The 27,410-nt window shown below is 48.2% G+C and overlaps 2 protein-coding genes across 2 annotated transcripts in view; one reads left to right on the top strand and one right to left on the bottom strand.

Moving 5' to 3' along the window:
* SLC6A16 (solute carrier family 6 member 16) overlaps positions 1-19,374 on the bottom strand; it is a 32,234-nt gene extending 12,860 nt beyond the window's left edge. Inside the window, exon 1 of the mRNA XM_075537901.1 lies at positions 19,237-19,374. Within this exon, the coding sequence (XP_075394016.1) occupies positions 19,237-19,374 (138 nt within the window). The remainder of the gene's footprint in view (positions 1-19,236) is intronic.
* Positions 19,375-20,190: 816 nt separating this feature from the next.
* On the top strand, positions 20,191-27,369 carry CD37 (CD37 molecule). The gene is made up of 8 exons (XM_075536853.1): positions 20,191-20,259; positions 20,379-20,451; positions 22,125-22,249; positions 22,399-22,473; positions 23,520-23,624; positions 24,508-24,744; positions 25,560-25,643; positions 27,088-27,369. Exons 1-8 carry the CDS (start codon positions 20,191-20,193, stop codon positions 27,163-27,165), a joined length of 846 nt encoding a protein of 281 aa, XP_075392968.1. The 3' UTR covers positions 27,166-27,369.
* The last annotated feature ends 41 nt before the right edge of the window (positions 27,370-27,410 follow it).

The raw sequence follows: 27,410 nt of genomic DNA, 5'->3' as shown, positions 1-27,410 counted from the left end.
ATACCTGTGGGATACAGATAATTCCCCAGGCTTCCCCCCCCCCATATGATATGCCAAACCTAAGATGATGGTTGCTAATACACAATCAATCTCTATATACTTGGAGGTCAGCTGCTTAAAGGTTATCTCCCTAAGAATTATCAATCACCTAGAGCAATCAGACTATCTAGAGTCTGTCCCGCCCTAGGCGGGTCCCACTCCCTGCTGATAAGGATAGTGGATTATTCCCCTGAAGGAGGGTCCAGAGACAAGGTCAAGCCAACTCAAGGAGGACCAAAGTTAGGCTGCCATCTTGAACCTTGGGTCCGTCCATCTTGTCACATGTCTGCCCCGAGTGCCTCTCCTTCTTATTAGGGACACACACCTAGCTCATCACCTTCCTGTCACACATATGCCTACTGCACAGCCCCTTCCTGTTACGTATCTGGTTACCTGTAATTAGGGGGGCTTGTGTGTCCCTGAAGTGTATATAAGCCGTGATTGGAAATATATTCACATTCTCTGCGCATATCTGGCTGCTGAGATCATGGCCCTCCAGGAGGTGAGCAATTGCATGCCTTACCTTGTCTGATGTCTCTAATTTTACCCTTTAATGATGCACCACCCCTTGGACCCGTTCGATTGTGGGGACTGGTACCTGCACAAATACTGAAGGCCTGATGAGTGGAAGCAGAACATTGTCAGAGATAGTGCAGGTGGATGGTCCCCTTCCGGTCAGAAGGCACCGGAAATGTCACTGAGGGAGGAGCTGCTTCCTCAGAGGGGAGCCGACGGTGACGTGCATGGAGTGCAGCCTCGGGGAGTGGAGCCTTAGTGAGCTACGTTTGCTGATGGAGCACCACTCAAAATTAGGAGAACAGCTGCAAAAATCTGCTAATGATCTGAACTTGGAACGTGGGAAGTGTGGCTCTAGGAAAGCTGGATGTCGTCACAAATGAAATGGATCACATGAAGATTGATAACCTAGGCATCAGTAAATTGAAAGGGACTGGTATTGGCCACTTTGAATTAGAACATCATATTATTTAGTCTGCTGCGCATCACAGACAATCATTGCATTCATGGTCAAAAGGACGTTTTAAAATCAACCTTGAAATGCAATGCTTTCGGTGATTGGACTACATCTACCCGCCTTCAAGGAATGCTAATCAATACAACTAGTCCTCAAATTGGTGCACCCACCACAAAAGCTAGTGATGAAGAAATTGAAGAATCCTACCAATGACTTCGGTCAGAAATTGATCAAACAACAAAGCCCACATGGAAGAAGCACACCAGCCTGTGTGACCAAGTGGTGTCGAAGGGATCAGGTAGCAGGCATCAAAGAACAAAAAAATCATATCATTGTAAATGAGGGGGAGTCCAAATTGGGGACCCAAAGCCCATCTGTAGGTAATGGGATATCCCCTTACAGAAGGGTAGCAGGGCGGAGACGAGCCAAGCAGGGTGCAGTGTGGCAACGATGAAACATACACAGGACCACACAGTGTTTAGTTCTGCCGTTGTTATGGGTCCAACTGACTTGACGGCACCTAACAACAAGACGCTGAACAAATAATCAGAGAAACTGGATGAGATGAAGGAAAGCATAGCATCAGAATCAGGGGAAAGCTCATTCACAACCTACAATATGCAGCTGTCACAGGCTTGCTTGCTGACAGTGAGGAGGACTTGAAGCACTTTGCTGATGAAGATCAAGGACTGCAGCCTTCCGTATAGAGTACGACTCAGTGTCAAGCAGACCCAAGTCCTCACAACCGGATCAATATAAATGCAGAAGAAGTTGCAGTTGTCCAGCATTGTGTCTTGCTCCACTCTCCCTGTTCTTGCCCCTGTCCCCGGCCTCTCAGTTTCCCACTGTTACGGTTTCTTTTCATAAAAAAGTTTCTGTGCTGCAATACAGTTTTTTACTTACACGCATATGTAACTGTAGGTAAAAACATAAAAGGATGATACAGGACACCGAATCAGATTTAGGAACCCCCACTAGCCATTTCTGAGACAGAGCATTGTTAGGGTCTCGTCCAGCGAGACCCTCACGCAGTGACCCGGAGGGGCAACGAACCTGGATGGGAAAAAGAAAGAGAGACATGGAGCAAGACAAGTGCTGATCAAGCCCGTTTATTTTGCCAAAACTCTGGGTATATATTCACAACAGAGAAGGAAGTGGGAGGCACATATTCCAATGAAGCACATTGTGTACAACAACCAATCAGTCACATGTTCCCAATAAGGTACAAAGGGTGCGCAACAGTACTGAAAGACATCGTGGTGATGTACGGGTGAACTTATCACTATGTTCCTAATATGGTATATCTGCAGTTCAATGGGTGCTCAGTACTTTGACTAATGGCAACAAGGTCAGTTATCGGAACTGCTCATGCTACAGTAGCTTGGAATGTGGGGGCGAAGTTGGGCAGGAAACAAAGCCTTGCTGTTAGAAAGTGGCCAAGTTTCTGCTAGTGTCTGAGGCCAGGGTCTTAATGGCTATCGGCTCCCAACAGAGCATCAAAATCAATAGTAAGAGATGAAGACACCTAGGATAAACTAAGAATCCAGGAATTCAGCGCCCGTAAATAAGAAGGAAAGGGTCTTCCTCACAGTAGAAGGCAAACCAGTAAAAGCATAAAGAATGGTAACAAGAAAAAAATCATCGTTTGGAAACCATTAGTAATAAACCCAAGCCCACAAGTCCAACATTAGCCGATATGTCTGACATGGATCTACAAAGTCCTCCTCAATCTCACAAAACACACACAAAGATGCTAACTGCAGAAGGAAAGCCGAATCAGTGAACGTGTAAGCATCTCAGAGCTGGGAGGAGTCTCCACACGGCTGCTCCAGCACCCAGGGCTGCATCGGGGTGGGTCCATGTGGCTTCTCCTCAGGGATGTCTCGCAGGAAGTGAGCCTTGCCAGCTGAAGCAGGGAACCGACTAAGGCAGCTGCATCCTGGTCCAACCATCAGAGAGCAAGAGATCCGAGAACTAGAAAGGAGAGGCTCAGCGAGCCATTTATCTCTCCGCCCTTCAATTAATCCCACATGTGTTCATTGGCCAGGTTGGCACAATAAACCTTAGCTATCTCAGTAGCTCTATGTCAGACCCAACTTGACGGCACCTAACAGCAACCACAACAGCCTTAAGTTGAAGACCACAAATATTCAAACCACAACTGTGTAGGGGCAATAAGGCTGAAAACGTTAAGCAGAGAAAGAGAGGCTTTGGAGCAGCATCTTTAATGAAAAAGAAAACGGGGATAACTGCAAACGGATGAAGACTTATGTCTACTATGGTTTCAGATCTTCCTTCTCTCCATCATGGAATTCATATCACTGAACAGATCATATAAATCTAGTTATTGGGCATTCAAGTTGAAGCTCTATAAAAGACATTCTCCACCAAGAGTTAGGGGATCAATGCCAAGCAATTTTGGGGAAAGAACTAGCAAACTAGTACCCTCTCATTTCAAAGATAAATAAAAAGAGAAACAAACTAATAATAATCTAGATCCCAGTCCATATGTATTCTTCTTTTTTTTTAATTTTGTTTTGCTTATATGTATTCTTCTTGAGAAAAACAAAAAGGAAAACCTCCAAGTCTACAAGGAGAAAAAGCTAAGCAAAATGGGAACATCAATGACCTACATTGAATGATACTTATTAAGCGATGCAGGAAGCATCAAAAGATGATTGAAAGAATATACCGAATTATTATACCACAAATACTAGTCAACATTCCACTTCAAGACCAAGAACCAACCTTGTGAAAGGAAGAAATGAAAGCATCACTGAAGACATTGGTCAAAACAAGGCTCCAGGAATTGGTGGCATGCCGACTGACATGTTTCAACAAGCAGATGAAGCACGGCATGCATGCATTCATTGATACCAGGATATTTGGGAAAATCACTACGTGGCCAACCGACTGCAAGAGACCCATATCTGTGAACAAAATGGGGTCAATCTTATCCTTTTTCTACAAGCCTAGAGTACCCCTTGGCATGGGAGGTCCCAGTGCTTGGCAAAGTAATGGTGTGTCCCTCAGTCAGAGGATGATTGTGTTCTGCCAATGGACTCAAAATATAGCAACAATTTTGGGGAAGGGTGCATGGCTGAGAAACAGTTCATTGGGTTGTGCATAGGGTCTCAATGAGTTAGTATTGACTTGATGGTACCTAGCAACACACACGTGTGGGAAACAGAAAGATTTCTCCCAAGTCGTCTTCTCCAAATATGTTAGACTTAGGACACTGCTTGCAGCTGATGGTAAATGATTGTCAAGTTACCTCCCTGAAGGCAGCCAGTGCCAGACTACTGTGTGGTCCCACCACAGGTAGGGCCTGCTCCCTGATGTTAAGGACAATGGGCTACTACTCCCTAAAGGCTTGTGACCATTAGTCTGGTCCCTATAGGTTATAATGGTTTCTATGGAGATTCGAAGAACAGGTAAAGCCAGCTCAGTGACATCCAAAGTTAGGCTGCCATCCTGAATCTAGGATCTGCTCTTCTTGTCACATGTGTACCCCCAATCCCTCCTCTTCCTATTGCGTGTATATCCCTAGATTGTCCCCCTCATTGCTGTGTTACCTATAGTGCAACCCCTTTCTGTGACATATGTCTTTACCTGTAATTAGGGGGCTTGCATGCCCCCCAAAGGTATATAAGCCTGGGCTAGCCATAAAGAGCTCTCTAGGACTTCTGTCTTGGCCTCTCATCGGCTCCCTCTCCTCCCCAATCCTCACTCCTCTTCTCTTTCCCCTTGTCCTCCTTCCCCTCCCCCTCTCTCCACATGGACCGCCAAGCAGGGCTGAGGTGAGCATGCTACTATGAAATGTGTCTGACTCCATTATTTCAATCTCTTTTCTCTCTCATGCTCTCGATGGCACTACTATAATATGTATGTATCTCAACCGTACAATTGCGCTCACTGAACCCATGGTTAGTTTTGGGTGGGGGTGGGGGGTGCTGGCCCCACTGGCTTTAAGCAGTTTGTGGGGGGAAATCCACTCTCTTTATTCCTTTTTCCAGTGTAATGGGTTAGAATTTGGCCGCTTTCTGCAAGGTCAGCAGTTGGAAACCACCAGTCGCTCTGAGGGAGAATGGGCAGGCTTTCTGCTCCTGGAAATAAGAGTCTTGGAAGTAGCACAGGGCCAGTTTTACTCTTTCCCACAGGCCTACTATAAGCCAGAATCCACTCGATGCCAGTGGATTTTTTAGTGATATATATATACCTATATATGCGCCTTGATGGAACAGTGATTAGGCACTCATCTGTTAATGGAATAAGTAGTTCAAACACCCAGGAACTCTGCAGGTGCGAAGACCTGATAATCTGTGCACAGAAAGATTTTTGAAAACCCACTGCCATCAACTCAAGAGGAGCCCTGATAACCTAATGGCCATGCATTGAGCTGCTAACTGCATGGTAAGCGGTTCAAAACTACCAACTGATCCGCAGGAGAAAGATGAGGCTTTCTACACCCATGAAGAGTTACAGTTTCAGAAACCTGGGGAGGCCGTTCTAACCTATCCTAGAGCATCACTCTGAGTCAGAACTGACTTATGGCTGTGATATTGGTCATGAGTTTGACTATCAAATTATAGTAACCCTACCCAGCGTTTCTGAGGCTGTAAATCTTTGCAGGAGCAGGATAGCCTCACCTTTTCTTCTGCACCTCTGCTGGTGGCTTCAAATCAATGACTTTGAGGTTGGCAGCCGTCACCAGAACTCTTTGCATAACAGCCTAGAAAACCCTAGGGGACTATTCTGCTCTGCCACAAAGGTTTGCTATTCATGGGCATCAACTCAACTGGAAAGGATGATGGAGTGAGGGAGGGAGAGAAAGACAAGGAATTAGGCCAGGGAATTAGGAATTATAGGAAAGTCAGAAGAAAATTGTGTCACAAATGCGAAAGATAGAAAATCGAATGGAGAGTCCCAGGTTATCAACACGAAGTCAACTAGATCAACTCTGTGAAGTCTCCGTAGTGACTCTGAGTCTTGATTTTCTTCTTTTAGGGTAGGGGCGGGAAAGGTACGGCAAGAAGCTATCTTAATTTACTCATTCCTGGGTTCCCAACATTGAGGGCGATGGAGAAACATAGCCAATAGGTGTCAGCGTACTTAAAGAACGCAAATCTTCACTGCAATTGGATAGCTCGCCAGTAACATGCTTCAAAATAAAAACAAGTACAAGCGTGTCTCTGGTTCTCAAATCCCCCGTGGGGAACACGGGATGATCCCTGGGTTCACTAAAGGAGGGAAACAGTCGACTAGCATGTCCACACTCAGTAATATTCCTTAAAGCAGTTTTGCGGGTCACATGGTAGATCTGATCCTGCCTTGACAGAACTAAGTTTCAGGGGACGGATTCCATCCAGGGGCAGCCTCTGGCACCCAGAAAGACCCTCCCACCCTGGTCCTACGCTGAGAGTGCTGGTGTCACCTGTCCTGTGAACCCTGACCCCATCATTCCGCAACAACCACACTTCAGAGATCCCAAACCTGGGAGTCCCAGAGAAGTTGGCTCATCTCCATTCACCTCCTTCCCTGGAACAGGAGCCCAACTCCCCCGCCCCCGCCCCAGAAGGTGGACACAGTTGTCTCCAGGCGTCCCCGCCCTCTGGGAGCTGGACCCCTGCTTTCCCCAACGGCCGAGAGCTGGGTCCTTGGGAAACAGGGCTGACAGCTTTGGGTAAACTCAGAAGACAAAGGCACTGAAATCTGTTTCTTGGGTCCTAAAGCAAAAAAAACAAAAAAAAAAAAAACAGCAGGGACCCCTAAAGCCTTTGTGACCCCTCAGCCCCACACGCGCTGGTGGCCTGTCGCCCAGGGGCTCCCGGAATGGCGGCCAACCTCTAGCTCCTCATCTCTGCTAACACTTTGGGCCCCCTGTGAGGGGCCCCACTGAGTCGCTGTCAACGTCGACTGCAGGCCCTTACAAGGTTCGTCACTCTGATCAATCGGGTCGAAATGGGGGTGAAGATAGTTCAGCGGCGAAGTCCACCAACCTCCTAGGATCCCCCTTCAGGCCTTCTTAGGCCTGCGCATGCGCAGAATGCTTCTCGTGCCGCCACCCCAATCTCTGCGCATGCGCCGCTGAGTCCTCTGGCGCCCTCTACTGGCCAAGTCAATGATTCAACCACCCCACCCTCTGCCCCCTCATGCACATGCGCTGTTGCTTTCTCGCCTTGGAGGATCATTCGAAGGGACCCCTTCACCAGACAAGTGGGCCAGGAACATGCCCTCTGATTTCCCTCTCCTGGTGCCGTAGGGGTTATGTGTTGAGCTGGGTCAGCAGTCTGACACCACGAGCCATTTGCCGAAGAAAGAAACAGAACCCATATTTCACACCAGCTACAAAAGCAAACTCAAGATGATGGGTTTGAAACCTAAATGTAAATCCTAGGGTGATAAGCAATGAAAAACTAGGGGTGAACATAGGGGTCTGATCTATGGCATTCATGCACTACTAGACATCATGAAAAGCACACAAACTGAGAATGATGAGGGGAACGAATGTACAAATGTACTTTATACAATTGATGTATGTGTGGATGGTGATAAGAGTTGTATGAGCCCCCATTAAAATTATTTTTTAAAAGAAAAGCATACAAACAACAGAGGACAAACAGGATGACTGGTAACACTTGAAAATTAGATATATTTTATGCATCAAAATATTTCACTACAAGAGTGAAAAAGAGAACCCTTATATTGGGGGGAATGCCTTGCCAATGACATAGTGGACAAGGGGGAAATCTCTAAAATGTATAGGAAACCAACATCTCAACCAGAAAGAGGCAACCCAATTGAAAAACAGGCAGAGGACATGCACAGCCGCTTCACCAAAGAAGACATTCAAGGGCCCAACGAACATTCGAAGATACGCTCACAATCATTAGCCATTCGAGAGATGCAAATCAAAACAACAAGGAGTTATCAAGTCACACAAGCATTAATAGCAATTTTTTTAAGATAACAAAATGCTGTCAAGGGTTGGAGGAGATTGGAACACTCTTACACTGTTGGTGGGACCATACATTGATACAACCACTGTGGACAGTGGAATGGTGCTTCCTCAAGGAGCTAAGAATAGAAATACTGTATGGTCCACCATGCCTCTACTTGGTATAGATCCCAGAGAAATATGAGCCACGACACGGAAAGATACAGGTACCTTCGTGTCCATGGCAGCACTATTCACAATGTCAAAAGATAGAAGATAAGAAACAAGCTAAATGCTCATGAATGGAAGAATTGGTGAGTGAACGTTGGTATGCGTACACAATGGAATACCACACTTCCTTAAACAATCATGATGAGCTCAGGAAGCCTTCGCCTCAGAACATGGATGAATCTGGAGGATAGCATACTATCCAGTCACAAAAGATCAAATATTGTATGCAATCACTATTGTAAAAATTCAAGAGAAACACTCTTTGGTGGAGTCCAGGGGTGGGGAGAGAGGGGAGGAAAAGTCATGGGTTAGATCAGTGGTTCTCAACCTTCTTAATGCCGAGACCCTTTCATACAGTTCCCCATGTGGTGGTGACCCACCCCCCAGCCAACCATAATTGCTACTTCATCGCTGTAATTGGAATGAATCACCATGTAAATATCTGATATGCAGGACATATTTTCATTGTTACAAATTGAACATAATGAAAGCATAGTGATTAACCACAAAAACAATATGCAATTATATATTGTGAAATATTTTTTCTAATGACAAATAAGTGAAAATTTTTTTCTTGCAGCCTGGTGTAGCATGAGTCACAGTCTTCATGCTGGGTACTAGTATGTGAGCCTATCTGAATGTGGGCAGACCCGCCTGGAGGCCGGTAGAGGAGAGGTGTCTCAGTTCCTAAGACCATTGGAAATATGTGTTTTCCAATGGTCTTAGGCGACCCCTGTGAAAGGGTCTTTCGACCCCCAAAGGGGTCCCGACCCACAGGTTGAGAACCGCTGGGCTAGAGGGTAGAGAAATGTAAATTTGAGTGAAAAGACAAGGTGATATAGAATAAGAGGAAAGTTAAGGGAAAAAATGATTGAGCAGGAGAAGACACTGGAAGACTTGCAAGAGTTCAAGTCCGTAGAGGCAAACTGATATACACAATCCTGTAATCATGGTGATCTACGAGTTGATGCACCACTTGTCTGTCAGTGTGTCATACTGTGGAGGCCTGTGTGTTGCTGTGAAGCTGGCAGCTATGTTACTGGTATTTCAAATGCCAGCAGGGTCACCCAATGTCAACAGATTTCAGAAGAGCTTCCAGACTGAGAAAAGACTACAAAGAAGGATTGGGCTGTCCACTTCTGAGGAATTAGCCCTGGAAAACCATATGGACAGAAGCCAGACACTCAGAAAGCCTCATGCGAAGAAGAACGTTATTGGAGACAGTGCCAGAAAACGAGCTCCTCGGCTCAGAAGGCACTCCAATATGACTGAGGAAGAGCTTCCTTCTCAAGTAGAGGAGATCATAGTGGCATGCATGGAGGAAAGCCTTCACTGCTGATAAGGTACAGCTCAAAATGAGGAGAAAACACTGCAAGCATCAATTAATAATCAGAACTTGAAATGTACCAGACATGAATCTAGGAAAATTGAAAGTTGTAAAAAAAAATGAAATGGAACACATACATATCATCATTCTAGGAGTTCGTGAGCTGAAATGGGGTGGGATTGGCCATTTTTTAATCAGAAAATCATATGGTTTACTCAGCCCTGGATGAAACAATCAAGAGGAAAGACCTTTCATTCTTCATCATAAAGGCCATTTCAAGATCTATCCTGAAGTGCCACCGCTTGCCTATCAGTTTGTCATCCTGTGGTCACTTCTGTGTTGCATGGAGGCTGGAAGCCATGCCACTGGTATTTCAAATGCCAGGAAGTTGACCTCGCATTCATCATCAGAGAAGGACAGTTCCAGGTCTATCTTGAAGTACAATGCTTTCTGTGATAGGATTATATCTGCCTTTAAGGAAATCCAATCCAGACAACTCTTATTCAAGCTTAGGCACCAAACAGGACAGCAGAAATGGAAGGATTCTACCAAAGTCTTCAGTCTGAAATTGATCAAACATGCGATCAAGAGGCATGTGCCATGTGTCTTGTCAGTAGAATTCTTAGGGGAAGGCCATGCTCACACAGAGACCGCATTGGCTATAACCTGATTGACAGACTAGATGCCATCCCTTCACTCAAGTCCCAAATTGACACCAGATTATGTAACTACCACAACAGAAAAGAAAGAAGAGATCAAAGTAGATGTGAGAAGAGACTCTGAAGCTTGCTCTTAATCTTAGAGTAGCTAAGGCAACTGGAAGAAATGAAGTCAAAGAGCAGAACAGAATATTTCAAAGGACAGCTTGAGAGGACAAGGTGAAATATTATAATGAAATGTACAAAGACCTAGAGTTGAAAACCAAAATGAAAGAACAGGCTCAGCATATCTTAAACTGAAAGAATTCAAGAGAAAATTCAAGTCTCAAAGTGCAATATTGAGTTCCATGGGGAAAAATATTGAACAATGAAAGAAATACACACAGTCATTTTATCAAAAACACTAGTCGATATTCCATCATTTCACGAGGTAGCATATGATCAAGAACCAATGGTACTGAAGAAAGAAGATCAAGCTGCACTAAAAGTATTGGCAAAAACAAGATTCCAAGAATTGATGGAATATCAATTAAAATGTTTCAACAAGCTTATGAGGCACTGGAAACACATATCATATAGGCCAGGAAACTTGCAAGACAGCTACGTGCCCAACTGGCTGGAAGAGATCCATATTCATCCCCATTCCAAAGAAAGGTGACCCAATAGAAGGCTCAACTACGAGATCAATATCATTAATATCACATGCAGGTAAAATTTTGCTGAAGATAATCCAACAAACTTTGCAGTATATTTATAGGGAGCCACCAGAAGTTCAGGCTGGATTCAAAAGAGGGCCTGGAATAAGGGATATCCTTGCTGATGTCAGATGCATCTTGGCTGAAAGCAGAGAATATCCATGTTTATTTGTATTTTATTGACTATTCCAAAGCATTCGACCATGTCGATCGTAACAAATAAGATCGTCTTGGGAAGAACGGGAATACCAGAGGACTCAATTGTGCTCATGTAGAACCTGTACGTGGATCAAGAGGCAGTTGTGCAAACAGAACAAGGGAATGCTGCCTGGTTTACAATCAGGAAAGGTGTGTGTCAGGGTTGTATCCTCTCACCAAACGTATTCAACTTGTGTACTGAGCAAATCATCGGGGAAACTGGACAATATGAAGAATATGTCTTCAAGATTGGATGAAGGCTCATGAAAAACCTGCAATATACAAAGAGGAAGGAGGTGAAGGAAAAGTTTATTGAGCAGAAGACACTAGGAGGCTTGCAAGAGTTCGGTATATAAATACTGTTATATACACAATTCAGCAATGTTGTTGTTGTTGCTGTTGTTGGGGGTCATTGAGTCAGTCCCAACTCAGAGAGACTTTTATGCACAACAATATGAAATACCAAAGGTTTGGGGAATAGATAATGATGATGACAAGCCAACATGGAGCGAATAATTCACACCTCTGAATTGTATGCCTACAATGGCAAATTCCATGCAATATATATTTTGTTGTTGTTGTTGTTGTTGCTCTTGTTTGGTGCCAGTGAGTCAGTTCAGACCCATAGCACCACCCTCACAAGTGTTCCTATGCCTGAGCCCATTGCTGCAGCCACGATGTCTGTCCTTCTCGTTCAGGGCCTCCCTCTGTTTTGTAGGCCCTCCACTTCGCCAAGTATAATTTCCATACAAAAGTTGGGGGTGGGGTAAAGCCCATTCCAGAGACTGGTCTCTTGTCGGAGGAAACCAGCTTCCAACAACCGAAGGGCCAGTAGGCGCAACTATACGGCGATGATATAGAAAGATTATAGTAAAGTCATGACATAGAGGATAAGAAGATAGGAGAGAGTAAAATAAAGGAGTCAGACATGGGGGGGGGTGTTTGTTTGTTTTTACCAATAACACAACTTTTATTTTGAAATAACATGAACATTGGCAAATAAATTAATTATTCCAGTGATGTTTTTAGAAATTAAAATAAAAAGTGACTTCTTGATACCCTTAAGAAAGAAGAATTTAGGTAAACTTCATAATATGATTGGGGCCTGCATAGGCATGTACATATATATATTAGTGGTAGACTTGGTTACTTCTAAATGCCTTAGTCCATCAAATTGAAAATTTCTCCCAGTAAATATTAAAAATCAACTAATAAAGAAAGCAGGAAGATTTTATTTGACACTGGCATATCTTCCCTTAACTTGATGCTCAATTTTTCAAAATTATTATTTTAACTTCTTTCTTTTTTTAAACTTCTTTCTTTGAGCTGATTATTTTTGTTTAATTTCTGACCTTAGAGGACATTCTTTTTTTAAATCATTTTATTGATTTAATCATTTAATACAACTCTTATCACAATCCATCCATCCATCCATTGTGTCAAGCGCATTTGTACATTTGTTGCCATCATCATTCTCAAAACATTTGCTTTCTGCTTGAGCCCTTGGCATCAGCTGCTTATTTTTTCCCCACTCCTCACTCCCTCATGAAGCCTTGATAATTTTAAAATTATAATTATTTTGTCGAGTCAGACACATTTTATGGTAGCATGCTTACCTCAGCTCCTTTTGATGGACCACGTGGAACTGGGAGAAGAGAGAAGAAACCTTTACTATCTTGGAACATTTATAGGTAGCCTTAAGACTACCTATAGTCAGTAGTTTCATGTGGGTGAGTGGTAACTACAGCAAGGTCCCTGAGCTCACAGGCAAGGAAACTTAATAACTGTATTGAGGGGATGTATGAGGGGGGTTGGGAAGCGAGAAAAGGATGTCTGTTTTTATAGGGAGATAGAATCAACCCTGTGCTCACTTTAAGGCAGCATAGCTGTTAAAGCGAGAATTTGTGGGAATATTTAAAGCAGGATCGTGTACTTGGACTTGACCTCTAACTTGACAAAGTGGAGGGTTTCCTACCGTGGAATACCTGCTTTCCAGATTCCCTCTGTGATAAGTTAGGGAATAGAGTCCTCTTTCGATTTCCCTCACTGTTCGTTTCCCACAGTTTCTCGACAATATGTCCAATATATGTCTTGCCATCCTTGCCTCTAAGGAGCACATACTTTTTTTCCAAGACAGATTTGTTTGTCCTTTTAGCATCCATAGTACTTTCTTCTCCAACGCCACCGTTCAAACGCATTGCTTCTTCTTCAGTGTTCCGGATTCAATGTCCAATTTTCACACGCCTGCGAGGCAATGAAAACGCTATGGCTTGGGTCCTTGTCCAACTTCCACGTGCGCATGAGGTGCACCTTAGTCCTGGAAAGGACGTCCTTGCTGTTTAACACTCTAGAGAAGTCACGTGAAGCAGATTTGCCCGACGATGTCTTGACTTCTGCTTCCACAAACGTTGATGCGGATCCAAGTAAAATTAACTCCTTGGTACATCCATCTTTTCTCCATTGAACATTGATCTAGTGAGGGCTTGACTTTTTCTTTCTTTCTTTCTTTTTTAATTTTTTTGCCTTTCTTTTGCATTGAATCACCATTCAGCCTGAAGCCTGCAGTCTTTTGATTTTTGTCAGCAAATACTTGAAGTCTTCCTCACTATCAGCAAGCAAAGTTGTGTTAATAAGTGTTCCTCCAAACGTGATGTCACGTTCTTCTTCATACAGCCCCACTCCTCGCAGGATTTGCTCAGCATATTCATTGAAGAAGGGTGGTGAGAGTATACAACCCCGACACACACCTTCCCCAATTTTAGACCGTGCAGTGTGCCCTTGTTCTGTTTGAAGGATTGCCTCGCGCTCCATGCACAAGTTCCACATGAGTACAGTAAAGGGCTCTGGAATCAACATGCTTCTCAAGGTTACCCACCATTTGTTGTGTTTCAACGCAGTCGATGCCTTTGCATAGTCCATAAAGCCCAAATAAAAACATATTTCTGATATTCTTTGCTTTCAGCCAAGATGCATCTGACATCAGCAGGGATATCCGTTGTGCGCATCCTCTTCGGAATCCAGCTTGAATTTCAGGCAACTCTGTCGATTGACTGCTGCAACTGTGGATAGATTATTTCAGCAAAAATTGACTTGTATGTGACATTAAGGATATTACTAGACAATTTTCACATTCTGTTAGGTTACACTCCTTTAGGATGGGCACAAATATGGATCTCTTCCAGTCAATTAGCCAGGTAGCTGTCTTCCAAATACCTTGGCATAGGCAGGTGAATGCTTCCAGTGCTTCGTGAGTTTGTTGAAACATTTCCATTGACATTCCACAAATTCTTGGAGCCCTCTTTTTTTTTTGCCTTCAGTGTAGCTTGGAGTTCTTCCTTCAGTACCACTGGTTCTTGATCATATATTACCTCTTGAAATGGTTGGTCCACAACATTTTCGATACAGTAACTGTTTCTTATATCTTCTTTCGATGCTCCCTGCATCATTTCATATTTTGTGATTCCTAGAATCCTTTGATACTACAGCTCATCTTCCCTTCAGTTCTTTCAGCTAGAGATATGCCGTGTATATTAGTCTTTTTTGACTGACTTTATGCACATTTCATGTTAATACTCTACTTTGTCTTCTTTTTTTTAAAACATTTTATTAGGGGCTCATACAACTCTTATCTCAATCCACACATATACATACATCAATTATATAAAGCACATGTGTACATTCTTTGCCCTAATCACTCTCAAAGCATTTGCTCTTCACTTAAGCCCTCTGCATCAGGTCCTCTTTTTTTTTCCCCTCCCTCCCTGCTCCCACCTCCCTCATGAGCCCTTGATAATCCACAGATTGTTATTTTGTCATATCTTCCCCTATCCGGAGTCTCCCTCCCCCCCCCCTTCTCTGCAGTCCATCTCCCAGGGATACTTTGTCTTCTTGAGCTTCCCTTTGACATTTTCTGTTCAGCAATTTTACGTCATCCTTTCTTCCATTTGCTTAGCTCCTCTACAATGAAGAACAAGTTTTAGAGTGTCTTCTGACGTCCACTTTGATCGTTTCTTTCCTGTGTTTTTTTATGATGTTTTTGCTTTTCTTTATGTATGATGTTCTTGATGTCATCTCACAACTAACCACGTCTTCTATCCTTAGAGTTCCATGCATCAACTCTGTTCTTGGGATGTTCTCTAAATTTAGGTGGGCTATATTCAAGGTGGTATTTTGAATATATTTCCTTCAGCTTCAACTTGAATTTGCATATAAGCAATTTATGGCCTGTTCCAGTCGACTCCTGGCCCTTGCTTGGGCAGATGATATTGAGCTTCCCCATCACAATTTCCCATAAATATAGTCAATTTCTTTCCTGTGTATTCCATCTGGTGAAGAGCACATAGAGAGTCATCGTTATTTTGCTTTTTTTGGGGGGGGGGAGTATTTGCAATGAATAAGGCATTGGTCTTGCAAAACTCTCCTGTGTCATCTCAGCTTACTTTTTAAAAAAATTTTTTTCAGCTTACTTTTTATCACCAAGGCCACATTTCCAACTACTGTTCCTTCCTTTTAGTTTCCAACTTTTGAATTCCAATCACCGCTAATTATCAGTGCGTACTGATTGTCTAATCCATTTCCGATTGAATAGATTACCAGTAGAATTCAAGTTCTCCCTCATCCGCATTAAAGGCTGGTGTGTAAATTTGAATAATAGTTGCATAGACTGAGCTTGTAAGTGCACAGCTTTGTACTTCAAGATAGACATCGAAATGTTCTTTTTGACAAAGAAGGCAACCCTATTCTGTGGGGTACCAGCCCCCACCTACCATTGAATGGGTCCAGACAAGATAAAGCATACAAGTGGTCACCTTCGCAGTCATGACTCCAGGAGCCAGGTCTGTGCAGAGAGAGAGTGTGCATTTCTGACCAAGGCCTATATACATTCTAGGGGTGTGCAAGCCCTCCTAATTACAGGTAACCACCTAAGTAACAAAGTGGGCTGGACCCTCACCTGAAAGGTCCCTGAGTGCCTAGGAGGAGTAACCTAACACCATTGCTCGGGGAAGATAAGGGGGAATGGTTGTCTTCAGAGCCTAGAGAGTAATAACACGACTCAGTCTTTCTCGTTAAAGCTGCCCACTAGAGGGCAATCAGCCCGGTGCTTCTAAGAGGTAACCTGAAAGCCGCACTAAGACGGGAGGCCAGAGTGGGGAACAATATTAATGATAAGAATGTGATGGGGACTCACCTCCAACTCACAAGATTGATGGCCTCCCACCACCCCATAAACCCAGCCTGCCAGACTTCTTAATAAAAGAGAATAAAGGATTCATGTGTACACACTCTCTTCCCGTTACCTGCTTCCTGCACTCTACTTTTTGTAAGTCATTCAGGCATCGTAAACTGGCTCCATGTGACCACTAACAGGCCATTTGAGATCACGAATGCCTAGGACATTGATCTTTGTTTGTTCCATTTCAGTTTTGAAGGCTTCCAATGTCCCTAGGTTCATGCTTTGTAGGTTCCATGTTCTGGCTGCTCGTGGGTGCCGGTGGCTGTTTCTTCTCATTTTGAGTTGGGCCCTCTCAGCATATAAAGGTCCTGAAAGCTTTCGTCCATCCACGTCTTCATGGTCAACGACTCTGAGCAGGCAGCTCTGCCCCCGTCTCGTTTGGAGTGCTGTCCGACTTGATGGGCTCATCTCCCCGCACTGCAGCGGCAATGTCCCACTGCCACTCGTAAGATCTCCCGTGGCTATGCCTTCAGAAATGAACAGCCTACTGTCTGTTCTTAGTCGGGAGTTTCAGCTGAGATCTGTTCACCCTGGGTGACCCTGCTGGCATCTGAAAGACATAGCTTATTGGCACCGCTTCCAACCACATGCAAGCTACCACAGCATCTTTTACTTTCTTTAATTTTAAAAACTGACAGATGAGGAGTAGACTGGAAGACTACGTGGCCAGAAATAGAAATGAAGTCTTGACCCAGGCTCCGACCTTGAACAACCTTGAAAACGGTGAATGAAAGGAGTCAACCACAAAAGGACAAAGATGTGTGGCCTCTGTTATACGCAGTAACAGTGAAGCTTATTCGTGCTTAGCAGGGCCGGGCGGAATGAGGAAGGAGGTGGACTGGTCATCCTTTAGGAAGCGACGAGTTTCTGATGGGGGTGATGGGGAAATGGGCCACGATTGGGGTTGAAGTTTGCACAACATGATCCGTGCTGTTGCGATCGCTAAATGGACCACCTGAAAACCATTGCCTGGCAGATCCTGTTACGACCATTTTTAAATACAAGTGGAAGCTGAGGGACTAGGACAGGAGTGGATGATATGAAAAATTCCATTGCCTGGTTCTTTTTCTAAGCTCAGAGATCAGATTGCTACCCAGACTGGCATTTGAACCCAGGACTGCATGATCCAGGTATGAATTTTGAAAAGACACTCCTTGAACCATGGGGGGCGGGGGGCAGCAGATGGACTGGGGAGCCTGGTGGCCTGGAGGCTGAAGTGAAGGTCCAAGGCAGTGGTTCTCCACCTTCCTCATGCTGTGACCCTTTCATACCATTCCTCATGTGGTGGTGACTGCCCCCCCCGCCCCCCGCAACCATAACATTATTTTTGTTGCTACTTCATCACTGTCATGTTGCTACTTCAATGAATCGGGTGACCCCTGTGAAAGGGTGGTTTGGTCCCCAAAGGGGTCGCGACCCACAGGTTGAGAACCACTGGCCCATGGGAAAATGAACAGGTGACAGGAAGGACTGGGTTTCGGCAGTGACAAAATGGAACCTTGGTGTTGCAACTGGTACTGAATGCACTCGGCTGGTAACCAAAAGATCAGTGGCTCAAACCACCAGCCACTCCAAGTGGAGAAAAGACCAGGCAATGGTTTCCCATGAACAGTAGAGCCTTGGAAACCCTCAGGGGATAATTCTACTCTGTGTGTAGGGTGGTTATGAAGCAGAATCGACATGATGGCAAGGGGAGGAGTGGAGGACATCAGCTGGGCATCTGGCTGAAGGAAAGTCGGGCTGCCTCATACCCCAGATTGAAAAAACAAAAACAAGAGGAGGGAAACTTGGGGAGACCCTGAGCTCTGTATGAGATGAAATGAGGTCTGGGAAGGAAGGTGCCCTGGGAAAAGTCTGTTATACCAGGCTAGAGCTGAGAAGACTGATTAATTATTATTTTTTATTTACTGTATACACTAGAGTATAAGCCGACCCGAATATCAGCCAAAGCACCTAATTTTACCACAGAAACGGCATTTTTTAAATGTGCTGGGAAACTCGGCTTATACACGAGCATATACAGTATTTATGTCTGATTTAGTTATTTTTATATTTATTATTAATTAATTTTATTTGTTTATTTGAAAACAGATTTAGATAGTGGAGGAGATTTCCCCCAGAAGAGAGTGGCGCAGCAGGGTCACTGAGAGAGAGAGAGGTTTCCTAGGCACAAGGTCAGCAGTCTGAACTCACCGCCTCTGCTCCAAGGGAAAGAGATGAGGTTATCTGCACCCATAAAACCCTGTGGCAATTACATAATCTGGTGTCAACTTGAGACTATTAAGAGTGAAGGGGTGGAGTTTAACCTGTCAATCAGGTCGCAGCTTGATGACCTCATTTGGAGGCACGATGAAGATAAATAGCTCACTGGAGGCCAGACACTCTCCCTGTAAGACATTCCTGTTGACAAGCCACATGCAGCTACTCTGATGGAGCCAGAGCCCTGGAGCTGGAGGAACCACGTGGAGACCCACGCCAGCGCTGAGATGCTTCCAGCGCCACTGGATCCACAAGACTTTCCACCACCCACTGGCCTGTGATCTTCTTGTATTTGGCATCATTGCATGTGTTGCGTGAGTCTGAAAAGGAATTTATACATTGGTTATCAGACATATGGGCTAATAGACTTATGGCCTTGATCTGGACTGGGTTGGGATGTTTTCTTAATATACAATTACTCTTTATATCAAGCTCTTTCTGATACACATACGAATGCCCATGAATTGGTTTCTCTACTCTACCTGGACTAACACAAACCCTATAAATGGTCACTATGAGTTGGAATCTACAAGATGTCAGTGGATTGGATTTGGTGAGAGCCCTTGATGAAGTTGGAAACCTGTGACGAATTTGGGGTTTGACATGATGGGGGAATCTGGGGTGTGGACAGCATCAGGAGAGACTTCAGAGGCTGCGGGGGCAGATCTAACTGCTGAGTTCTCACGTTCAATCCTGGCACCTCGAAGGCCTTCCTCTCCTCAGGGCCTCGTTGCCAAGGCAGGAAGTACTGCTGGGGCCGGAGCTTCCGCTGGGTGTACAGCTTGGGCCCGGCCACCCACTGTACTCCCAGGGACCTTCCCATGTCGCCCCTGCAGCACTTTCACTTCCCCCAGATACCCAGGTTCAGCCCCAACACGTGGGAGGTGAAGCACCTTGGTATTCACTCTAGGCAAGAGAAGGTGGGGGAGGGGAGAGTCAGAGAATAAGGGGGACAAAAGACCCATGGGGAGAGAGTGACAAGAGGGTGGGGGAGGGGGGTGTCAGAGACCCAGAGAGAAGAGGAAAGAGATGGGGAGAGATAGAGACCCAGAGCGAATGAGACAGAGAGGGAGGTGGAGGGAGGACACAGGACAGAGAGACACAAAAGGAGATGACAGGGACGCAGAGAGGGCGAGGCCTGGGAGCAGGCCAGGTAAGGGACCAGAGTGGGAAGCAGAGGTGGCTGGGCTTCACAGGCCATGAGGTCAGAGTGTCTGTGAGGTAGGCCACTGTTCAGAGCCAGTCCCCAGAGGGTGGGGGGTGGGGGTGCTGGTGCCCAGAGGAGGCAGGAAGGAGCAGGTAGAACAGGAGTCCCTGCAGGTGTCCCAAGCTCAATCATGGAGCCTTGGGAGGAGCTGCCTCGTGCGTCCTTGGTGCCCACCGATGCCAAGGTCCCACAGGTATGAGTCTCTGTGTGTGTGTGTGAGACAGAGTCACCCATGGGAGGAAGGAGGGGGTGGCGCCCAGCCCCTGAAACTTCCTCTTTGTGAGTTGCTCTTTTCTCTCTCCCTCTCCACCTCAGCCTCTCTCTCTCTTTCGGACTTGGCCCTCCTCTCTCTCTTTTGGACCCGTCAGGCCCAGCCAGCCAACACCTCCCTGCCCCGTCCCTTCTGGTGGTCTTCCCACGTTTTAGGTGAAGATGTCGGCGCAGAGCAGCTGCCTCAGTCTGACCAAGTACTTCCTCTTCGTATTCAACCTCTTCTTCTTTGTGAGTGCCCCGCCATGGCTCCCCAGGCCTCTGGTCCTAGTCCCCACCGGAATCCCCACCAGGCCCCCACGCCCCCCTCGCCCTGCCCACCCACCACCCTTCTCCTCTCCTCTCCCCAGTTCTTAGGCAGCCTTATCTTCTGCTTCGGCATCTGGATTCTTGTGGACAAGACCAGCTTCGTGTCCTTTGTGGGTGAGGAGGGCGCTCGGGTCCCTGGGGAGGGCCTTGGTGGAACAGCCTGATTCTCCTCTCAAACGACTGCCAGGGAGTCACCCCAGACCTAGGCAGGGACCCCTGGAGCCCAGCCCCCTCGGCAGGCCTCAGGCTCGGCTGCCACCACTCCCTCCTCTCTGAACCTCAGTGTTGTCCCTCTGGTACATGGAGCGATAACAACAGCAGTTGCTGCCCCAGGACTTCCCCCGTGTCCTTTCGGGTGTAGATGCCCGTCAGCTTCTTCCACCTTCCTTCCCTTCTCCTGAGGTTCAGAGGGGGAGTCGTTTGGCTGGGAGACACCGGCAAAGAGGGGGAGGCATGTACAGAAACCCGATTCTTAAGAGTACAGACATAATAATAAATTCATAAGAAGAATCCTAATAGCTCAACCTTAGTTAAGTACTGACCTCCGTCGGGGACAAACAAGATACATGGGGGAAGGGAGACAGAGGACAGTATCAGATAGGAAAATCATTTAATAATTTATAATTTAGTGAGGGTTTGGGAGGGGAGAGGAAGGGAGCAAAAAAGAGGAGCTGATACCAAGGACTCAAGTCAACAATGTTTTGAAAATGATGATGGAAGCGTATGTACAAATGTGCTTGATACATGGATGTATGGATTGTTGTAAGAGCTGTTAAGAAGCCCCAATAATTTATAATTTTTAAAAAAGTACTTACCCTGTGTTAAGGAGCCCTGGTGGTTAAAACACTCTGCTACTGACCAGAAGGTCAGTAGTTTGCACCTGCAAGTGGCTCCACAGGGGGAAGGTGTGACTGTGGGCTTCTGTAAAGATTTATAGCTTTCATATTGACATGGAGATGATTGTATAACCCTTACGGATATGAATGAGCTATTGAATTGTATGATATGTGGGATACCTGCCAATAGAATGATTTTTAAAAATACTGACCACCTAGGAAACCCTATAGCAGTGATTCTCAACCTGTGGGTCATGACCCCTTTGGGGGTTGAACAACTCTTTCACAGGGCTCGCCCGATTCATAACAGTAGCTAAATGACAGTGATTAAGTAGCATCGTAAATAATTGTTGTTTGGGAGTCATGACAACATGAGGAACTGTATGAAAGGGTGGCAGCATGAGGAAGGCTGAAAACCACTGCCCTATAGGGTGAAAAACTCTATAGGGTAGTTCTACTCTGTCTTTGAGATCCCTGAGTAGGAATCAACTCACTCAGAAGGGGGGCTGTCTGTCTGTTCATTGGGCCATGCATGCCCTGATGAAACACCTACCCCCATTTGTCCCTCAAGACAATCAACCCCCGGGAATACTCTCTAGGCTTCTGGGAAGGTCAGTGGCCAACTGAATGTCATCAGTGATGGAATTGAACCCCTTAGGGGTGAGGAGTAAGAAGAGGGAAGAGGGGACGGAAACTGGAGAGCTGGGAAGAGCCTCAGAGGGCAGAAGGGACAGAGAAAGGTGGGCAGAGACTCAGATAAAAGGAAGCACAGAGCCCCCCAAAAAAGAGGGCAGAGTCAGAGATGGGGGAGGGGGCGGGCAGAAACCCAGCGGGGAGCACCAGGAACTCAGAAAGAGGGCTCTTGGGTTGCTACTCCTGACTTAAGGTGGTAGCAGTTGGTGACAGCAGGGGCACCTCTGATTCACACTCCCTGGCCTCTGGCCTCCGCAGGTTTGTCTTTCATCTCCCTGCAGGTCTGGTCCAAGGCCCTGGCTATCTCTGGAATCCTCACCATGGGCCTCGCCCTCCTGGGCTGCGTGGGGGCCCTCAAGGAGCTCCGCTGCCTCCTTGGCTTGGTGAGTAGCTGGCCCCTTGGGCCTCCCCAGCTACCTCCTCTCCATCCCCAGAACTATGCACGTCCTCCCTGGGGGGTGGGGTGGCCCCAAATCTGGACTCCCGCAGTCCCGGTGGCCTGATCTCTCCAACTCGGCCCTGCCACCTCCAGTATTTCGGGATGCTGCTGCTCCTGTTTGCCGTGCAGATCATCCTGGGGATCCTCATCTCCACGCAGAGAAGGCTGGTGAGTGGTGGGGTGGCAGGGGTGGAAGTGAAGGTGAAGGTTGGTACCCGCAGGGAGGGAGGGAGGTGGAAAGCGGTGCAAGCACAGACAGGGGTTGGAAGAGGAGAGGAAAGCAGGGAGAAACAGAGGCGAAGAGAGTAACAACCAGACAGACAGGGGTGGAGACAGACAGAGCTGCACAGTGGCAAAGATACCAGGACAGGGCCCCAGGGAAAGGGAGAGCTAGGAAGAGAGAGATTGACATCCTAAGGATTATCAACTGAAAAATGAAGGGGGCAGGGGGAGGACGACTACCATGGCAACAAGGGCAACATGGAGAGAAGCCCAAAGTTCTAAGGAAGCCCTGACTCGGCCCCATCCAGTAGATTCTGACTCACAGCGGCCCCTGTGGGTTGTTTCAGAGACTGTAACTCTTTACGGCGTCCGGTGGTTAGCAACCCAACTCATGATCCACTACACCACCAGGGGTCCTTGATGATGAGTTGGGGAGGCGGGCAAAGGGGGGGGAGTATTTTTTTTAAAACATTACTTCTATTGGGTTAGAAATGCCCCAGTGGGTTTCCAAGGCTGTGACTCTTTATGGGAATAGAAAGCCCCCATCTTTCTCCCACGGAGCGGCTGGGGGTGTTGAACCGCTGACCTCAGCAATTGTAATAGGAGCCTGGCTGGGACAAGCGATTTGAGATCAGCTGCTAAACCCCAAAGAGGCTGGTGGTTCCAACCCATCCGGTGGCTGGGCGTTAGAAAACATCTGGTTGTGAACGATCACAACGTTGCAAACCCTGTGAAGCAATTCTACTGGGCACAGGCCAGGGGTCAGAAGGCAGTGAGATATCGTGCAGATTGAGACCTAGCACGTTATCTATTCACCGAGGAACCTGAGCGCACACCGAGATGCTGGGGCGGGGGGTGGGGTGCTCCCTTGGGGCCTGAGACCGCCCGCCGTGGAGAGAGAAGGCAGGCCCGGCGCGCAGCGTCCGGGGATGGGGTGCGGGGAGGCGGGGCAAGGAGGCTGTTAAGGTCTCGCGTCACACCTGGCCCCTCAGCTGGAGCGGAAGGTGGAGGAAATGGTGCTGGAGACCATCCAGAACTACGGGGCCAACCCGGAGGAGACGACCGCCGAGGAGAGCTGGGATTACGTGCAGTTCCAGGTGCCTGAGCCTCTGCGCCACCGCCGCCCAGCAGTAGCACCCCTCCGAGACCCAAACCGGCCCCGCCTCCACCAAGCCCCGCACCACCCTGCAGAGAGAGGAGCCTTCAGCCCGCTTCCGGCCCCGCCCCCTAACAACTCCCCAACCCCCCATCCCCTCGACCCACGTGGCCACAACCTGCGGTCCCGTCCCTCCGGCTCCCATCCTCAGGCTGGCCCTGCCCCCGCTTCCGCTCCTCTAACCCCAGGGTCTCCCCCCCCCCCACCTCCCCCCAGCCACTTAGCCTCATCCCGCCGGCTCTTAAATCATGACTGGCCTCACCCCTGTCTCGATTAGATTTCGCCCTCCACCCGCACTGCTCGCCCCAGGAGTGTCTGCCTCGTGTCCACCACACTAACCCCAGGTCCCTCAGGAGACCCCACCTGACTCGACCCCCGCCCCCAACCTTAAACCACCGCCTGCTCCAGCCCTAACTTGCCTCCCTCCACCCACCTCCACCCTACGTGGGCCCACCCACCAGCCCCAGAACCCACCTCTAACGTCCGGACCCCAGCAAGACACTGACCCAGAGAGACTTTAGCACCTACCCCGCCCCCCACACGGGACTTCCCTCCAGGGTCCCGGCGCGGCCACCCACCTGTCCAGGACCTGAAGCTGGACCGCAACACCCAGTCCCCTGCACTACGTGATTCCATGGCCTCTCCCAGCCCCACGTCCCCAGGAGTTGTCCTGTCTCTCTCATCACCCATCGCTCAGCAACCCCACACCCCGCCGACCTCAGTGCGCCATCCCCGTCAATGCCTCCCAGCCGTCACCCAGTCCTCTCACACACACACACCCCACACCCCGTCTGCCCTTTCTGACAACCGCCTCTCGCCCTCAGCTCCGCTGCTGCGGCTGGAATTATCCGCAGGACTGGCTCCAAGTGCCCAGCCTGAAAGGCAACGAGTCGACGGGGTCCCGCGTGCCCTGCTCCTGCTACAACGCTTCCTCCACCAACAACTCCGCCATCGCCGATAGGGTCTCCGTCCCCCAACTCAGCCGGCAGGGGCCACTGACCCGTCCCAAGCGCATCACGGACCTCTGCCTAATCCCGGCAGACAGGCACATCTACCCAGAGGTGAGGAGGGGGCGGAGACGGCGGGGAGAGGCGGAGTCTCCAGGAGGCGGTCCGTGGGCGTGGCTTGAGTGAAGGGAGGGACCAATCGCGCGATTGAGGGGCGGGGCCTCCTTAGCGGGGCGGGGTCTTCTCTCTAAAGAAAACGACTGAAAAGCCAGGGCAATCCCTGGAAGAGGACATCATGTTAGGTCAAGTCCAGGGGCAACGAAAAAGAAGACCCTCGAGGGAATGAATTAACCCAACGGCCGCAACTCTGGGCTCAAACATGAGCAACCGCGAAGATGGCGTAGCAACGAGCAATGTTTAGGTCTGCTGTACACGGGGTCGCTATGAGTCGGAAACCGATTTCCGACTCAATGGCACCTTAACAAGCACAAACCAAGTCCAGCCCAACGCACTGCCATCAGCGACCCTTTAGGAGAGAGTAGAACTGCCGCCTGGGGTTTCCGAGGCTGTAAATTAAGCAGCATTCTGCTCCCACGGAGTGGCTGCTGGGTTCAAAGCTCCAACCTTAACCTACAGCGCCGCGATGTCTAGGGAGGGCGGAGCTTCTAAAGGAAAGGGATTAAAACCAGTTGTCCTGGAATTAACTCCCATGCGTGGAACCAGGGGGTTTTCAAAAACTGATTTTTCAGGAGATTGCCAGCTAGCTTTCTGGCTGAACACGAATGTTCCGTTTGACCCAAAGACCTCAAGGAGACAGAGCCCTGGTAACTAGGGACGCAGGGTGGCCAGGCCCTGGCCTGAAATGAAGGGGTGAGGACCAATCCCATAAGGAGCCCAGTGGTTGGTTAACCTTTCTCTACCCTCCCCAGGGCTGCAAGCAGAACCTCAAGAAGTGGCTGCATAACAACCTCATCTCCATCGTGGGCATTTGTCTGGGCGTCGGTCTACTCGAGGTGATTTGCCTTCGCTATTGGCTAGGGATCCCCAAAACCCCTAGATGGCCCCGCCCCAATTGCGCTTAAAGGCCCTCCCACCGCGCCACCCGCGATGGGGAAGGGACGGCGATCCAGCTTCTGTGAGCTGATTGGCCAGATGCAGGGAGGCGTTCCCGCTCCTCCATACTTGGCCCCCATTGGCCCTACTCGGTATACCAGCCTCCTATTGGCCGATCTGCTCCCCACCCCCCTTTCATCACAGGTGAGTGTGCTGGGGTTGAGCCTGCTGCTACCACGCAGCGCGCTCCCTGGCGGGCCGAGGCCATGGGCTCCGGGAACCAGCGGCTGGAGCCCTGGAGCCAGCCTGAGCCCTGGCCGTGGTGGCATGATTAACAGCGGCGGACGTAACGGCAATCCATGGGGTGGCCGGGGCATGGCAGATGCCTGTCCCAACTGGGGAGACAAGACCTTGCAGGGCAAGCTCCCCATAGCCCTAGGACCGTGGGCGCTCTGGGAGCTAGACGCGGAGCAGCAGCGCGAGCCGGGGAGCGTAGGCGCGGAAGTGGAGATGGAAGAGGCTCCCGAATAAAGGAGGGCCCTTAGCACCAGTTGCAACCCTGCACTGGCTCCTGAGCTCGCTCCTTCCCACTCTTACCTAGTGCAGATCCTTAACTCCCAGGTCTCCCCACCCCATCCACGCTCACCATGTCCTTGCGCCCATGCCCTTGGCACCCGTAACCACTACCCCATTCTCCTCTGACTCACAAAATGTGGCCTGCCTGATGGCTCTGTGGATTAGGTGTTGGGCTGTTAATAACCACCAAGTTGGTGGTTCAAACCCACAAGCTGATCCAGTGGAGGGTGAAGCTGTCTGCTCCCGTTAAGATTTATTCCTGGGGATCCCGCATAGCCTCCCTGTGAATCAGAATCCACTCCATGGAGCAGTGATTTTTTTATGTGATGGCACAAACCATTAACTACATAAGATCACCAGCAGAGAGGTGGGCGTTTCGAAGCCAGCCCAGGCACTGGGCAGTGCACTTCTGGAAGGTTAATAACCCTTCCAGAAGGGTTATTAACCTGTACAGCGGGTGTACTCCATGTATTCTCTCTGGCTGCCATCAAGTCAGTTCTGACACGTAACGACCCTCTAGAACAGAGAACTACCCTTGTGGGTTTCCAAGACTGTAAATCTGTATGGGAGACCAAAGTCTCGTCTTTCTCCAGCGGAGCAGCTAGTGGATTCGAATGACTAACCTTGCACTTAGCAGGCTAACCACTGCCCCACCAGGGCTCATCTTCTGCATGCGAATTATCCCTAAAGGACCATCTTTTCTGACAAGACACCTGCCCCCTACCCCAACTTGGCTCAGCTCACCTAATCCTGCCCCGCCCCTCTTGCCCCGATTTGTCACCCTGAGCACCCCCTTGAGTTCTCTGACCCAGTCTCCTTTCTCTGTAGCTGGCCTTCATGACGCTCTCGATATTCCTGTGCAGGAACTTGGACCACGTCTACAACCAGCTCAGGCAATACCGTTAGGCCCCACCCCCATCCCCTGGCCTTGCCCCCCTTTCAGAAGCCCTGTAAATATTTGTTTATTCCCCGGTGTGCCCCTCCCTGGCACTGAGCCCGACGCCTTATTCCCTTGGGGACCCAGATGTCCTGCCTGCCCTGAGCTGCCACCTCTCCCTGGGGACCTGGGGCTTCTGGCTATACCAGCTTTCTGTCCCCAAAGACATCCGGTAGCCTACCACTTTCCCTGCCAGGTTATTGTCTGCCCCAAA

This window comes from Tenrec ecaudatus, chromosome 18 (genome assembly GCF_050624435.1).
Source record: "Tenrec ecaudatus isolate mTenEca1 chromosome 18, mTenEca1.hap1, whole genome shotgun sequence".
NCBI classification, from domain to species: domain Eukaryota; kingdom Metazoa; phylum Chordata; class Mammalia; order Afrosoricida; family Tenrecidae; genus Tenrec; species Tenrec ecaudatus.
Note: the sequence above shows the minus strand (reverse complement) of the source record. Positions and strands in the feature narration are given on the sequence as shown.

Bases quoted from the DNA above. Each gene is read 5' to 3' on its own strand.
- CD37 (XM_075536853.1), top strand. From the start codon at position 20,191: ATGTCGGCGCAGAGCAGCTGCCTCAGTCTGACCAAGTACTTCCTCTTC. The intron at 22,474-23,519 runs GTGAGTGGTGGG...CTGGCCCCTCAG, and splicing joins TCTCCACGCAGAGAAGGCTG to CTGGAGCGGAAGGTGGAGGA. The intron at 24,745-25,559 runs GTGAGGAGGGGG...TACCCTCCCCAG, and splicing joins ACAGGCACATCTACCCAGAG to GGCTGCAAGCAGAACCTCAA.